Source organism: Glycine max, chromosome 6 (genome assembly GCF_000004515.6).
Source record: "Glycine max cultivar Williams 82 chromosome 6, Glycine_max_v4.0, whole genome shotgun sequence".
NCBI classification, from domain to species: domain Eukaryota; kingdom Viridiplantae; phylum Streptophyta; class Magnoliopsida; order Fabales; family Fabaceae; genus Glycine; species Glycine max.
This window is the reverse complement of record NC_038242.2, coordinates 10973164-10986689: the sequence shown is the minus strand read 5'-3', so window position 1 is coordinate 10986689 and position 13526 is coordinate 10973164. Positions and strand designations below refer to the sequence as shown.

The 13526-nt window shown below is 32.2% G+C and overlaps 1 protein-coding gene across 1 annotated transcript; it reads left to right on the top strand.

The window, feature by feature from the left end:
* The first annotated feature begins 4414 nt into the window (after positions 1-4414).
* On the top strand, positions 4415-12535 carry LOC100794478 (CDPK-related kinase 6). Its single transcript, XM_003526696.5, has 11 exons — positions 4415-5239; positions 6661-6791; positions 7005-7046; positions 7179-7287; positions 7394-7472; positions 9581-9877; positions 10016-10125; positions 10250-10354; positions 10563-10625; positions 11054-11221; positions 11296-12535. Exons 1-11 carry the CDS (start codon positions 4691-4693, stop codon positions 11440-11442), a joined length of 1800 nt encoding a protein of 599 aa, XP_003526744.1. The 5' UTR covers positions 4415-4690; the 3' UTR covers positions 11443-12535.
* Positions 12536-13526: the final 991 nt, after the last annotated feature.

Below are 13526 nucleotides of genomic sequence, written 5' to 3'. Positions count from 1 at the left end.
TAATATATCTTGAAAGAAAATAAAACATTAGATGATGTTAATAATTAGATAAATCTAAATAATAGAGTAAAAAATGATAAAGAAAGTTTTGATTAGTCAAATCTACTGAGCATGTATCTCAAATGATCAAATCTTAAATCATATACTTTTGTATTATATAAGGATAGATAATTATTTTATCCTAAAACTTCATAGACGATCTATCTCCAAAATAGAAAATTAGTATATCATATAAGTTTAAGAAGAAAGAAGAAACAAAAAGAATCTTGTTGACCCACAGAATATAAAAGAGGAATAATAAGTGAAGAACGTGTGAATTACTATGTGCTTAAAGAGATGAGTAGAACAATCTTCTTTTTCTAAACTTCCATGGTATAGATTTTTAGGAACCCATTTTTTTCTATCATTGAATAATAAGAGAAATGTAAACACTAACAAACCATAACAACCATAAAATATACATAAGAGTGAGGTTTGATTACATTTAATCCCAACAAGGAAGGATTTGGCTACTTATTTTCATGGATAGTTGCAAAATACATGAAAGACAAAAGGAGATGGAGAAAAAGGAACATTGAAGCCATGGGAGAGCCCTTTACACTTAAAGGGATATTTGACATTGCAATGGGACCAGCTTCCCCTTCTACACTCTAGCTATTTTTTGTTTTAGGGCCAAATGTGCGGACCCTCTATAAATTGAGACAATCCTTTATACACACCAACAATGTTTACACTTTAAGTGACTTTTAGATTAGCTTAGAATTTTCACTTAGGCAGATTTTTTTAAAAAAATTGCCTTTTCAAAATGGTTCTTTCGCTTAGCCAGATTAGTGACTAAGCTAAATCACTTTAGAAGCACTTCTCAATAGCTTCAAATTTATGCTCCAAGTAGATTTTTCACGGTCCGCTCTGTTTCTATAAAAAATACTATTGAAAAATACTGTGAATAAAATAAAATTAATTGTCTTCAGGATTACAATATTTCTTCGGTGTTTTTAGCCCACATTATCCCTGGGAATCACAATGTTGGTAATTGTCTTAAATACTTAAATTTCACATTATTCATAATAAAATTAATCTAAATTTATTCATATTTAGAGTGATGTTTTCCATATCTAGACTAAAAATTAACATTTTCAAAGTTAAGATAAAAGAGATAAATCATTAATTGTGACTTCCCCGAGTTCATGTTTTACTCTATCCATATTCTGTGTCCACTATGACACATGTTCATTCTGCCATCAAAGTCATTCTTAAATGTAGAAGGAGAAAAGTATGCCATTGTGATGATCAAAATCTTATCTTAGGAGGGAGAAGAAGGGGAGGAGGGAGAAGAAAGATCCAAGAAAATTATATTGTGTAGCAGCTAAAAATCACCAATATTTAAACACTATTAATAGTGCTAACTTTAAACTAACAAAAAAAAACTTTATTTGTTCAATACAAAAAAATATTTTAAATCATTTTAAAAAATAAATAACCAAAATTAACTTAAAAACAAAGATCAAGGTGAAAAAATAAATAAAATAAAAGACAAAATAGCCTTTATATTTATAATCTTAATTCTTTGTTACAATAAAAAATCTCACCTAATACATTACCTTAGAATTTAATCTAAATCTAATATGGATTAAGTGATAAGATAACTCTGAGTAGTTTCTAATTAGTGGCATCACTGACGTGATATATATATTTTTATTTAAAACAATATAAATGAATTGATCTATTTTGATTCAAACTATTTAAAGTTCAAAATATTCTAGCGTTTTAGAGTAGCAGTTAAAATAAAGATTTATATTTTTGGCATAGTTTTTTGTGTGTAAATTTCAACCTAGTTTTAATCGTGATAATGTACTATAGAGTTTACATAACAGCCTTATACAAGAAATCCAAAGGTATAAGTTCGTAGGGTACATATAAAAAAACTATTTTGTAGGAAAGAAGAAATATTTGTAAGTTGTAACATAGAAAAGGTCCAATTATAAGATGGCGTAATTTGGAGAGACATTATTCAGTCAACTCTGATGCAGGGTGACAATATTTTGCGTGTTTCAAAAAAAAAAAAAAAAACTTGTCTCTAGTCAACCCCGTAGACTATAAAAATATAAAAAGTAACCACACGGAAACCATTTGCAAAATTAAATTATGTATATGCACACATCTTCCTTTGGTGGGCTATATGTGTATACACACATTTTTACATAAATTAAATAATGTAGCATGCGCTTAAAATTTAACTAAAAAAGACAAAAACTTGCACAAATTTTATACCATTAATGAGGTGTTTGAGGATCGAAAAGTTTTTTCCAGAAATTCTACATCAAGTAACTATAATTCACACATGTGTACATGTATGTAATTAATAAAAAAAATTCTCAAGAAAATTAAGATTTTCAAGAATCAATTTTAACACATTTCTCGGCAAAAACATTTCAAGGGGGTTGGGAATCCAAGTTTGCCAAGTAGAGAGAAAGCTTTAATTACACAAAATGATTATATTATCATTTTTTGCAATTAAAATTTAGAATCCGTTAGGATTATTGTTTATTTAAAAGCTTTAATCTCCACTATGGAGCACTGTGTTTATGTTATATTTTATTTTTTATATTTTTATACCAAGTGTTTTTTATTGTCTAACATTTTCATATTTGATATTATTCTTGTTAAGCATTAGGTGACATAATTACTTGCGTTTATTTTTTAATTGTCATACCAATTTTGACCATAACCATCAATTATTGACTTTCATAATGTAATTACATGAATACAAAGTAAAAAAAAACAAAAAAATGTTACTGGGAGATCATTCCATCTTGATGTATTTGTAAAAAAATTATATATATATATATATAGAAAAAAGTTATAATATAAATAAATGTGAAAATCTTTATTCCTTAAGAAATATATTAAGATTAACAAAACATATTTTACACATTTTAAAAAATTATAATTTGAGTACATTAATAATTTAATTTTTTCAAGAATCATATCTCTAGATCTAGGTATGTAAAAACTTTCCCGTTATCAAATGTCTCCCTGAAACACTAGTTTTAAAAATTTGAATTTGTAGCATGACCATTAAATGGTACTAGTACGTTACTTCCAGCCTTGATCAAAATTTTCAGTTAACAATTTCTCCGAACGGTAGATAATTATATATGTTCCCTAAAATACATTGCAAATTTTGATTTGATGATCCGAAAAGATCAGTGCATCCAAGTGTCTTCCCCCCCTTGAATATTACAATAAATGTAGTTCAACAACAACAAACCCCCAATTTGAATGTTCCACTAACATCATTTTTTTTTGTCCAAAGAGGTAACCACGAGAAGACTGAAGAAAGAAAAAGTGATCAAAACAATAAATTCCACAAAAAGTTTATATTACGATCCTAAGCACATAGCGCCAGTGTTTTGGTGATGCAATTCCTTGATCAAAGAAAATGTTTGCATTTTTCAACACCAAAGAAATAAAAGAAGTTGATGTAAAGCAACGGGGCTTAATTTCATGGAAAAATCCTCGTATATTCGCCCGTCCTACAAGGCTATTGACACTGTCTGGTTTGGTTCGCTTTTTTTGACATAAAAACCATAGTTTGCCAGCTTACGCAAGCATATATGGACATCACACAAACCAAAACATTCAAAACAGGTAACTAACTGTATATGGGTGTACATTTCTCATACATCTATAATAAGTATTAGTATTTTTTTTATCATTATAATAGTATTAGTATTAACTAATTACACCTTACCCAAACATAAATAATGATATTAAATGAAATAATGATATTTTATATTTTCATTCAATAACAAATTAATATATATATATATATATTTTATAAAATTACTTTAAAAATCATATATATTTTTAATTGTTTCACATATATCAATCACTAAAATTCTAGACTTTTACTATTCTAAACCTTTACTCTTCTAAAATGATCATTGTACTACTTTATAAAATAAATAATCTCAATTGTTAATAAAAAAATCACTATTAATATTATGTATGCATACATAACAAATAATGAATATATTAAAGATGAATGTTACTCCATTATATCTAACATATTTATTTTATAACACATATTTTATTATTAATAAAAGTTTATTAAAAATAAAAAGAGAGAAATTCATTAAATAGAAATTGAATGTCACAAATATATATTAAGTAGAGTAATTTTTAATAGTTTAAGTCAATAATAAAAAATAATATTACTAATATTTTCCATATTAAAATAGTATTACTAAACAATTAACTTTTTTTTTCCAAAAAAAAAGAAATTAAGTTTTTCATCCAACGACTGACGTTGCTTACTCTTACTCTTAGGAGCTAAAATCCAAAACCGTCATTACAAAAAGCAAGGCATGTTCATACTATAAGTAATGTTGAAAATCGAAAAACAAGGCATGATATGAAGGTGTCTGAAAGATCCAACCAACGAAGGAAGCAATTTACTTTCACACATAAATGAATACGGTTGGACTGTGTCGTATTAATCTTAAATTAATCATCCACTCTCTGACCTTACAAATTTAACACTTTCCCTTTCTTTCTTTTCTTTCTTCCTTCATCTTCTTCTTCTTCTACTTTTACTCCTCTCTCTCTCTCTCTCTCTCTCTACACTCTCAATTTCTCCGGCGACGCGTTTTCCCTCTCTCTCTTGTTGACTTCTCCGATCACCGCCATGGGGCATTGCTGCAGCAAAAACATCGCCGTCAACAACGAGACGCTGCCCTCCGATCACGCCCCCAAGCCGCCGCATTACGCGGCGGCGACGGTGGCAGTGGCGTCTCCGCCACCGTCGGGGAGCTCGATCTCCGCCGCGACTCCAGGGAGGAACACGCCAGCGCAATCGTTTTCGATGAGCCCGTTCCCGAGCCCCCTCCCGGCGGGCGTGGCGCCGTCGCCGGCGAAGACGCCGGGGAGGAAGTTCCGATGGCCGCTGCCGCCGCCCTCGCCGGCGAAGCCGATCATGGCGGCGCTGCTGCGGCGGCAGGGGAAGGCGAAGCCGAAGGAGGGGCCCATACCGGAGGAGCAAGGGGAGGGTGGCGGCGGCGGCGAGGGTGAGAGGTCGCTCGATAAGAGCTTCGGTTATGGGAAGAATTTTGGGGCCAAGTTCGAGTTGGGGAAGGAAGTGGGTCGAGGGCATTTTGGTCACACGTGTTGGGCCAAGGGGAAGAAGGGTGACCTCAAGGGACAATCTGTTGCTGTTAAAATCATATCCAAAGCTAAGGTGAGAGGTTTTGTTATGTTTTTTTTTGTGATTGAGAAGTTCGTGTGATGTTTTTTTTTTGTTTACTTGGAAAGTTGGAGATGGTGTACGTTGACTCTTGGTGTATTGGTCAATTACTCAATTCAGGATCAGTGATTGACTGATTTTGTTTTTTTTTCGGATTTGGAAACTCAATTTAGCAGTCTATGGTACTGATTTTGTTGTTGTTTCGATTTTCGTCCTTGTGTAAACATATGTTCTGTGTGGATATACTGATAGTGTTATAGAATTGGAGCCTGCTGAGGTGGTGATAATTGGACACTGAAATTCCAAATGGGTTTGTTGGAGGTGATCGAGATTGCTTTCTGGTTTAAGGGATTAAACTAAATGTTGATATTGTTATTTTCTAAGCTGGTGCTTGTACCAGAAAGGAAAATGCCATGGAGACCTGTTTTCTGGAAGAATTTATGGAATTAGAAAGTATGGAATGGAAATCATTGCGAGATTCGTTATGTCAATTAGACGATGACAAATGATTAGGCCGCAACTAGTGCTTTGCCTTGACATATCTGGTTGGTTTCTCGGGAGCGTTACAAACGATTCTTAAGAATAGGTGGCACAGATGGTGGTAAGCAATGGGACAAGTAAGCAAAAGTTGAAGTTGCAGCATCTATAGTGTGGACAAGTTGTTGGAACGTGTGGCTTTTGCTTAAGTTATTCTGTATGCGTGGACTATGACTCATCTATAGGTGTTTTAGATTTGTTCCATCAATGGCCATTGGGTTGTGGTCCATACAGTAGAGGTTCTATTGTTTGAGTTGTAAAGCTCAGTGGTTATAGCAGCACAAGGATAGAGCAGACAGTTTGCGCGAGACATTGTTGTCAAAGTAACTTGTGTGTTTGATGAAAACTGTTTTATGCTCCTTTGGTTAGATCCATATATAAACATATTGGTGCTTAGTTGTAGATTAGAGAATCCATATAGTGAACATGGTCGTTTATTGTTTTTCTCCCTCCATTATGAGCCAAATTGGAGGTTAGCAGATATGCTTAAAAGGAAAACAAGATGAAGAAGAAAATTAATATCCTGGAGAAAGGGAACAAACAGAAGCTTATTGACTATGGATGAATGTTATAAGAATTGTCCCTTTTGCTTGGCCTCTGATAGCTGATGTTTATGGGAAGAGTATGAGCAAAAGCTGACTCCATACTTCTGCACCTTTTCATTGTTCTATTTCTTCCAAACAATGGAGTTTGATGGTAAATATTAATTGGTGTGGGAGAATCATTTATTGTGATGTTGTGGTCATAGATTCCATGGTTTGTTTTATGACATCCATCAATATGAATTAATCTTTGATTTTCAAGCTTTTGTGAATCTCACCTTAAAATTCTTGCTTGATAATGATGGTTATCGTAATTAACTGATTTTTGTATGGCAGATGACTTCAGCAATTGCAATCGAAGATGTACGGAGGGAGGTCAAAATGTTGAAGGCTTTATCTGGACATAAGAATTTGGTCAAGTTTTATGATGCATTTGAGGATGTCAACAACGTTTACATTGTTATGGAGTATGTGCAGAAACAATTATTTCTGAACATTTGTATGCATACATTTTTCTTTTGTTAAGTTATTGGGTTATAACAGAATTTAGGGGTTAGGTTGACTTTTCTAACAGTACTCATAATATGAGCAGATTTTATCTCTGGGTAGTAGGTACATATTTGCTAACGCCTTAGACATTTATTTCCGAAGTAATGGGATTTTTTTTTTGTTCTTGTCAGGTTGTGTGAGGGTGGAGAATTACTTGACAGAATTCTTGATAGGTAAAATTGAAAGGCTATTTTTCATTTGTACTATCTGTAGTTTTTTTGTCCCTCCATACTTTCCTTTCAGAAGTTTGGTTTTGTATAACATGATTATAACTGGATTGTTTTGATGTTAATTATTTTTTAAAGAGGTGGAAGATATCCAGAGGATGATGCTAAAGCTATTCTTGTACAAATTCTAGATGTAGTTGCGTTTTGTCATCTTCAAGGAGTAGTTCATCGTGATCTAAAACCAGAGGTATTTCATTGTGAAGTTTGAGCTACTGAGAATAATTTGGTTGTGCCTTTCAATGAATAAGCTATTTTATTTTGTACAATTACCTCTAATAATTTTTGCTTTGCAGAATTTTCTTTTTGTCTCTAAAGAAGAGGATGCTGTGATGAAAGTTATTGATTTTGGGCTATCTGATTTTGTTAGGCCAGGTAATATGACTAAATCAACCTTCTATAGTCAGTCTCAAGTAGTATCCAAGTTGCTAAATTTCTCATGTATAGTTTCTTCCAAGTCTTAGTTTTTGTATACAAATGCATTAGCATGGTCCATTGAATTTACTCATTTAATCTGCCGGAGAATAAACAGGGAATCAATTATCATAAGGTTTTGTGTAATATGGTTAATACTTTAAGTTTTGTGATATTGATGACACAGGATAATGGAGGAATAGTGATATTTTACCATATCAAAGTTCATCAGTCATTAATTTGGAATAAACATCTAAAATTAAATTTTATAACTTCTAATGAAGAACACAAGATGCCTGAGATTTTTTAATAATATTTTTCATCTGATTGAAATATCTGATAAGTATCTTAATTTCAACATTGATTCCTGATACAATCTGTAGTTCCTTGAGAGCAATATGTTAAATGACTTCCTCATGTAGACATTTTGTATAATATTTAATTTTCTTCATATGTTAGTTTTTTTTTTTTTTTTCTGGAAACAAAATCGAGATCATATAAGCTGAGATACTAGTAGAATTGAGCAGGTTGATCTTATTTATCATATGTCATTTCTGTTCCTCTGAGGCCTTTAGTTGGATTTGTTTTCCAATTTTATGATCATATTCTGCGCAAAGCTTGCTTTTCTCTTAACTTAAGCAATTTTGTAGACTGACCACTATCGTTTTTCATTGCCTTAAATATTACTGGTTTAAGTGATATAAAGCTTTCAGTGGAATTGATGTAAAGTTATTAATTTGTGTTTGGGAATGATATTCTAAAACTTGGTTTAGCAGAATTCATGTTTGGATGGTGTAATAGTAAAATAAATTTTATATATCAAATCAAATTCTATCAAAGGCACACTATTATTTTAGTTTTAAAAGACACCACATAGATATGAGCTTATTTCAGTAACTATACCCATTTGATCTTGCTTCTTTCTACTGTTGTTTCTCATAAAAGCTAACTGTCAGTTCTTCCAAAATAATTGATTCGCCTTATGCTGGGTGAGTTGAGAACAATTATAGGAGAAACCAAATACATTTTCAATTTTGTTGAACTGTGCAAACTTCGACAAATGGCCATGTGAAACACTTCAAAATCTAAAACAGACATGTTCATGTGTTTTGCATGTGTATATGTCTGTGTGACTTCCGATTTTCATAATTTTATTTGGATGCTTAGGTTGAACTCCTCTCCATAACTTCTTAACTAAATGAAGATAATGAAATTTATTATAATAATCACTGAATTCTTTTGAAAGCAATTTCTTGTTACACATGTTGGGATGATCAAATTGTTGATTGTGGTTGAAGAAAGGTAGCTATTAAATAATCCTCTGGTTTGAATACTTAATTTGAGTTGTTTTTCAGATTTTCATATTGTTCTGCTATCTTTTTGGGAGCTCCTGCATGGTGCTTGCCCTTAAAAAGACATTACCTATGATATACTGTTCTCACCTGGTGTGTTGAGAATGTACACTGCAGTTTTAAGTGTGGCATAGAGCTCACAGCTTGGCAGGAATGAAAAGAGGTCTTTAAAAACAGAGGGATTAAAATGAGGGATGTGCAAACTTATATTATCTCAAATTGCCTTGCCAAGTTTCACCTCCAACATTCACTTCATATTTTCTCTCTTCCCATTTTTACTCTTGCCAAGCACATTTAAATTTAACTCCATTTCAAATTAATTACTTTCTCCCTTCTATTTTATATTCTTGCAGATTGTATTGATCTAGTTTGACAAAGAGGCTAGGGGAATATTCATTGGAAAACTTCGCTAATATCTGTATTACTATTTTTTTTCCTCTAAATTGGTCAAAATCATGGAGACATTAAAAATAGATGATTCCTTCCTACCTGCGTTTGGAAATTTCCTTGTTCGAAGCTCTGCTATAATTGTATAAGTTTGTTTGCCTAAGGCTTTTCACTAATTTACTGGTTTAGATGATCAGGGCATGCATTAATTCTTGGTTTAGGATTGTCTCCAGTGTTTGCTATAAATTGTTATCATTTATTCTCTTGTAATCGGTGATATCCTCTTGTTGGTTTTTTCACTACCAGCTCTGACTTCTAATAAACATGCAGATCAACGCCTCAATGATATTGTTGGCAGTGCTTACTATGTTGCACCTGAAGTGCTCCATAGATCTTATAGTGTTGAAGGAGACTTATGGAGTATTGGGGTTATATCATACATATTGTTATGTGGAAGTAGACCATTTTGGGCACGCACGGAATCAGGAATTTTCCGATCTGTCTTAAGAGCAAATCCTAACTTTGATGATTCACCTTGGCCATCAATATCACCCGAAGCTAAAGACTTTGTGAAGAGACTTCTGAACAAGGACCACAGGAAAAGGATGACTGCTGCTCAAGCTTTAGGTATGTTTCATTTCAATGTTTTTGCCCAGCCCTTATTTAACTACATAAGGATTTGCTTGTCATTGAAATTCTCTCTCTCACACTCCAAAATCTTTTTCTTTGATTCTTCCTGATGGAGAGTTTCCTCTATATTTGCAGCTCACCCATGGTTGAGAAACGAAAAAAATGCTATTCCTTTAGATATTTTGATATACAAGTTAGTAAAGTCATATGTGCGTGCCTCACCTTTGAGACGTGCAGCATTGAAGGTAGTCATCTGTTATGCTTCCATCAGAACAAATGCATATTATATCCTCCCCTCCTTTGCTGGGGGTAGGGTACAATGGAACAAGAGTGATGTTGTCTGTTTTGCTTTTCTTTATATTAATGCAGTCTCTCGCAAAAGCATTGAATGAAGACGAGCTAATATACCTTAGAGCGCAGTTTAACCTCTTGGAGCCTAAAGATGGCTGCATCTCACTTGAGAATTTTAGAGTTGTAAGTTCATGGTTTTTGCAATTATATTCTCTCTGACATTAAGACATTTTCTTATTCTTAAATAATGATATGTTATATTATATCTGTTAACTTTATATAATGTAAATATGTTATTTGTTAGCCTTAGGTTAGTCTTTTATAGTTTAAACTTGTTGGTTTTATTTGCTGTTGTTTCCAAAATATCTAAACTGAATCAAAAGCAACTCAGGCTCTCATGAAAAATACAACTGATGCCATGAAGGAGTCAAGGGTCCCTGAAATTTTAAATTTGGTGAGTAATCTTTAATTTGTGATTTAGATGTATTTATTTTTCTTCCAGCTCTCTCCATTCTAATATTTTAGTAGCCATTATGATCTCAATCCATAATGTACCATGTTTGGATTGGTAGATCTTATAATAAATTGAGAACAAGTTGCATGAATTTAAGGGGACTTAAATGCTGCAACCAGAATTGCCTGCACATTTACCTGAGACCGGTATATAGTGAAAATAGGTGGCAGGAAGGAATTCAGATGGTATAATCGATTAATTTTGACAAGAGCAAAATCTTACGTATCTTGTTGATCAGTGCCACTATTACTCATTTGGATTGTATCTTTAACTGTTATAGTATCTGGCTTATTCCTTATGAAAGTGCAGTGTTTTGTTTGCATACATTTATAACATGGAAAATCTGAAATCTTATTTCTTGAAACAAGATGGAGCCACTCTCCTATAAAAAATTGGACTTCAAAGAGTTTTGCGCTGCTGCAATCAGTGTGTACCAGCTTGAAGTTCATCAAGAATGGGATAGAATCGCTACCACAGCTTTCGAGTATTTTGAGGAAACAGGAAACCGAGTCATTTCAGTTGAGGAGTTGGCTCAGGTTTGCATATTCTGGTGTGAACTCTGTATTAAAACTTTTTTAATAATTCACTAACCTTCTGATAATGTTCTCAGGAGATGAATTTGGGTCCATCAGCCTACTCTTCAATGGGTGATTGGATCAGAAAATCTGATGGAAAACTCAGCTTGGTCGGATATACAAAGTTTTTGCATGGTGTCACAATGCGTAGTTCAAATACAAGACACCGACAGCTAGTATAACAAAGGGAGATTTTTTTATTATTATTGTTATTATTATTATTATTATCGTTATTATTATTATTATAGTAATATTTGTTGAAATTAGTTTGTGTCTTTTTTTCTTTCTTTAATTTGAATTGAAAGGAAAAATGGTACGGAGGGTCTTAGCAATTTTTTCGGGGGGTTTTGGGGAGTGGATCATGGAAAAACAGAGCTAACATATTGTTTTGTTTTGTTCCTCCTATGATTTGCGGTGCAAAGCAAAAATCTCCTATTTTACTTGTGAGCCAAATTGCCACTGCTTTCTTGTAACATTTCGTGTGAATATTAAAGACGCATCTGTTTGGGTCCAATTTCATCGTATCGTAACAATGTCGCACTTTGTTGTTAAGAAGGTTTAGGTAGTGAGATGCGACGGTGAACTGTCAATTTCTTCCATGTGAATATTTTGTATTTGGTCTAAATCCTAGTTTAAACGACGCACGTTTCTCGTTTTAGCACTAATCAAAATTCGGGACGTGCTCGTAAATGGTTAAATGATCTCTTTGTAATTGTATTTATTAAAAAAATGTAGTGTTCATTCAAAAATTGTACTTATGAAAGGATTAAAATAACCATGCAGCTTTTGCAACATTGAGACCCGTATAAAACATAAGTGGAGGAACAAAGAGAATACTATATAATAATAATAAGAAAAAAAAGAATACTATCTATATATATAAAACATGAGTTAGGAATTTGGGAACTCCGTGAAGATAGAGACTTAGGTTAACACCTACCCAACTAAAGTTTGCCCTCATTGAGAGTTGAATGGGTTTGGGTTGTGATAACTAAAATATGTTACGTCATCATTGATAAAGAAGGTAGAATTCAAAATGAAATGGGATGCAGAAGCAGAACATGCCAAGTTGATGAGGGATTACCGTCTGAACAAGTAAAAAAAGCTGCTAATTGCAGTAAAGGCACTAACCCAGATTGGAATTGGCCAACAAAGATGGACGCATACTGGTTGAATAAATGCTCACGAGAGCTGACACACAGAAACTAATTTGGGTAGGTTTATATGGTGCCAATCATAAATGAATGATGTTATTGTAACATTTTTTTTATATTAGTTTTTCATAAGACTTATGTTATCTCATGTTTTTTTTTTTTTTATCTCACCTTTGTTGTCGAAATTATTATAAAAAAATATCATTAAAATAAAATTACTCTATGGACAGTGCCACCAAATTCATCACAGATTTTTAAATTTTGTTTCTTTAAAATAATGAGTGATTAAACGATTTGTGGATGATATAAGGGTCGATGGAAAAATTATAGATTGATATTATATAATAATATATAAATATATGTATGATAAATTATAAAATCGCTAAATTTAATTTCTGATTTACAGAGATGCAGTTTTTGCATTTTTTTTAATACAATAGCCGGTAACTGGTATCCCACAAGTTACAGATTTTGAATCGGCTACGAGACTTATCCAAGTATTTCTATTTCTAGTTTAATCCCAATCACTTGATTTTATTTTGCGTTTTGCCTTTCAAGGATTTGAACGATAAATAGAGGCTAGAAAATAAAAATTATTGTAATAATGATTAGTATGGAAAATCATTAGTTATTAATATATTATTCATCTGAGTGATATTTAAGTTAATTTTTTTTGAAGTAAAGTCTCCGTTAAACAAAATGTATTAAAAAATCATAAGTTGTAATAAAATATATGTATGAGTAAAATAAAAATATTAAATTTTTAAATGTTATTTCTATTTTCAATGCTAATTATTCCTTTATTTTGAGGAATTAAATATATATTTTAAAGTACTCCTTTTACTTTGGAAAGATAAAACTTTGATCAAATTCCTTATATCATTGTCATCAAATTCTTCAATTAAATAATGACACGTCGATGTTTATTTAAAATTCTGCAACGCATACTTAACGAAAGATATTACTTATTATTCCTAAAATTAGTAAAAGAAATTTACGTGTGATCATTTGAATGGAAACTTTGATGATAAAGAAGTAACTAACTTGGTTTTCACCGATTAAAGCATGTAACAAGTTTATGAATTTTATATATGCAAGTATGAACGAGACAA

Bases quoted from the DNA above. Each gene is read 5' to 3' on its own strand.
- LOC100794478 (XM_003526696.5), top strand. From the start codon at position 4,691: ATGGGGCATTGCTGCAGCAAAAACATCGCCGTCAACAACGAGACGCTG. The intron at 9,878-10,015 runs GTATGTTTCATT...CTATATTTGCAG, and splicing joins GACTGCTGCTCAAGCTTTAG to CTCACCCATGGTTGAGAAAC. The intron at 10,126-10,249 runs GTAGTCATCTGT...ATATTAATGCAG, and splicing joins TGAGACGTGCAGCATTGAAG to TCTCTCGCAAAAGCATTGAA.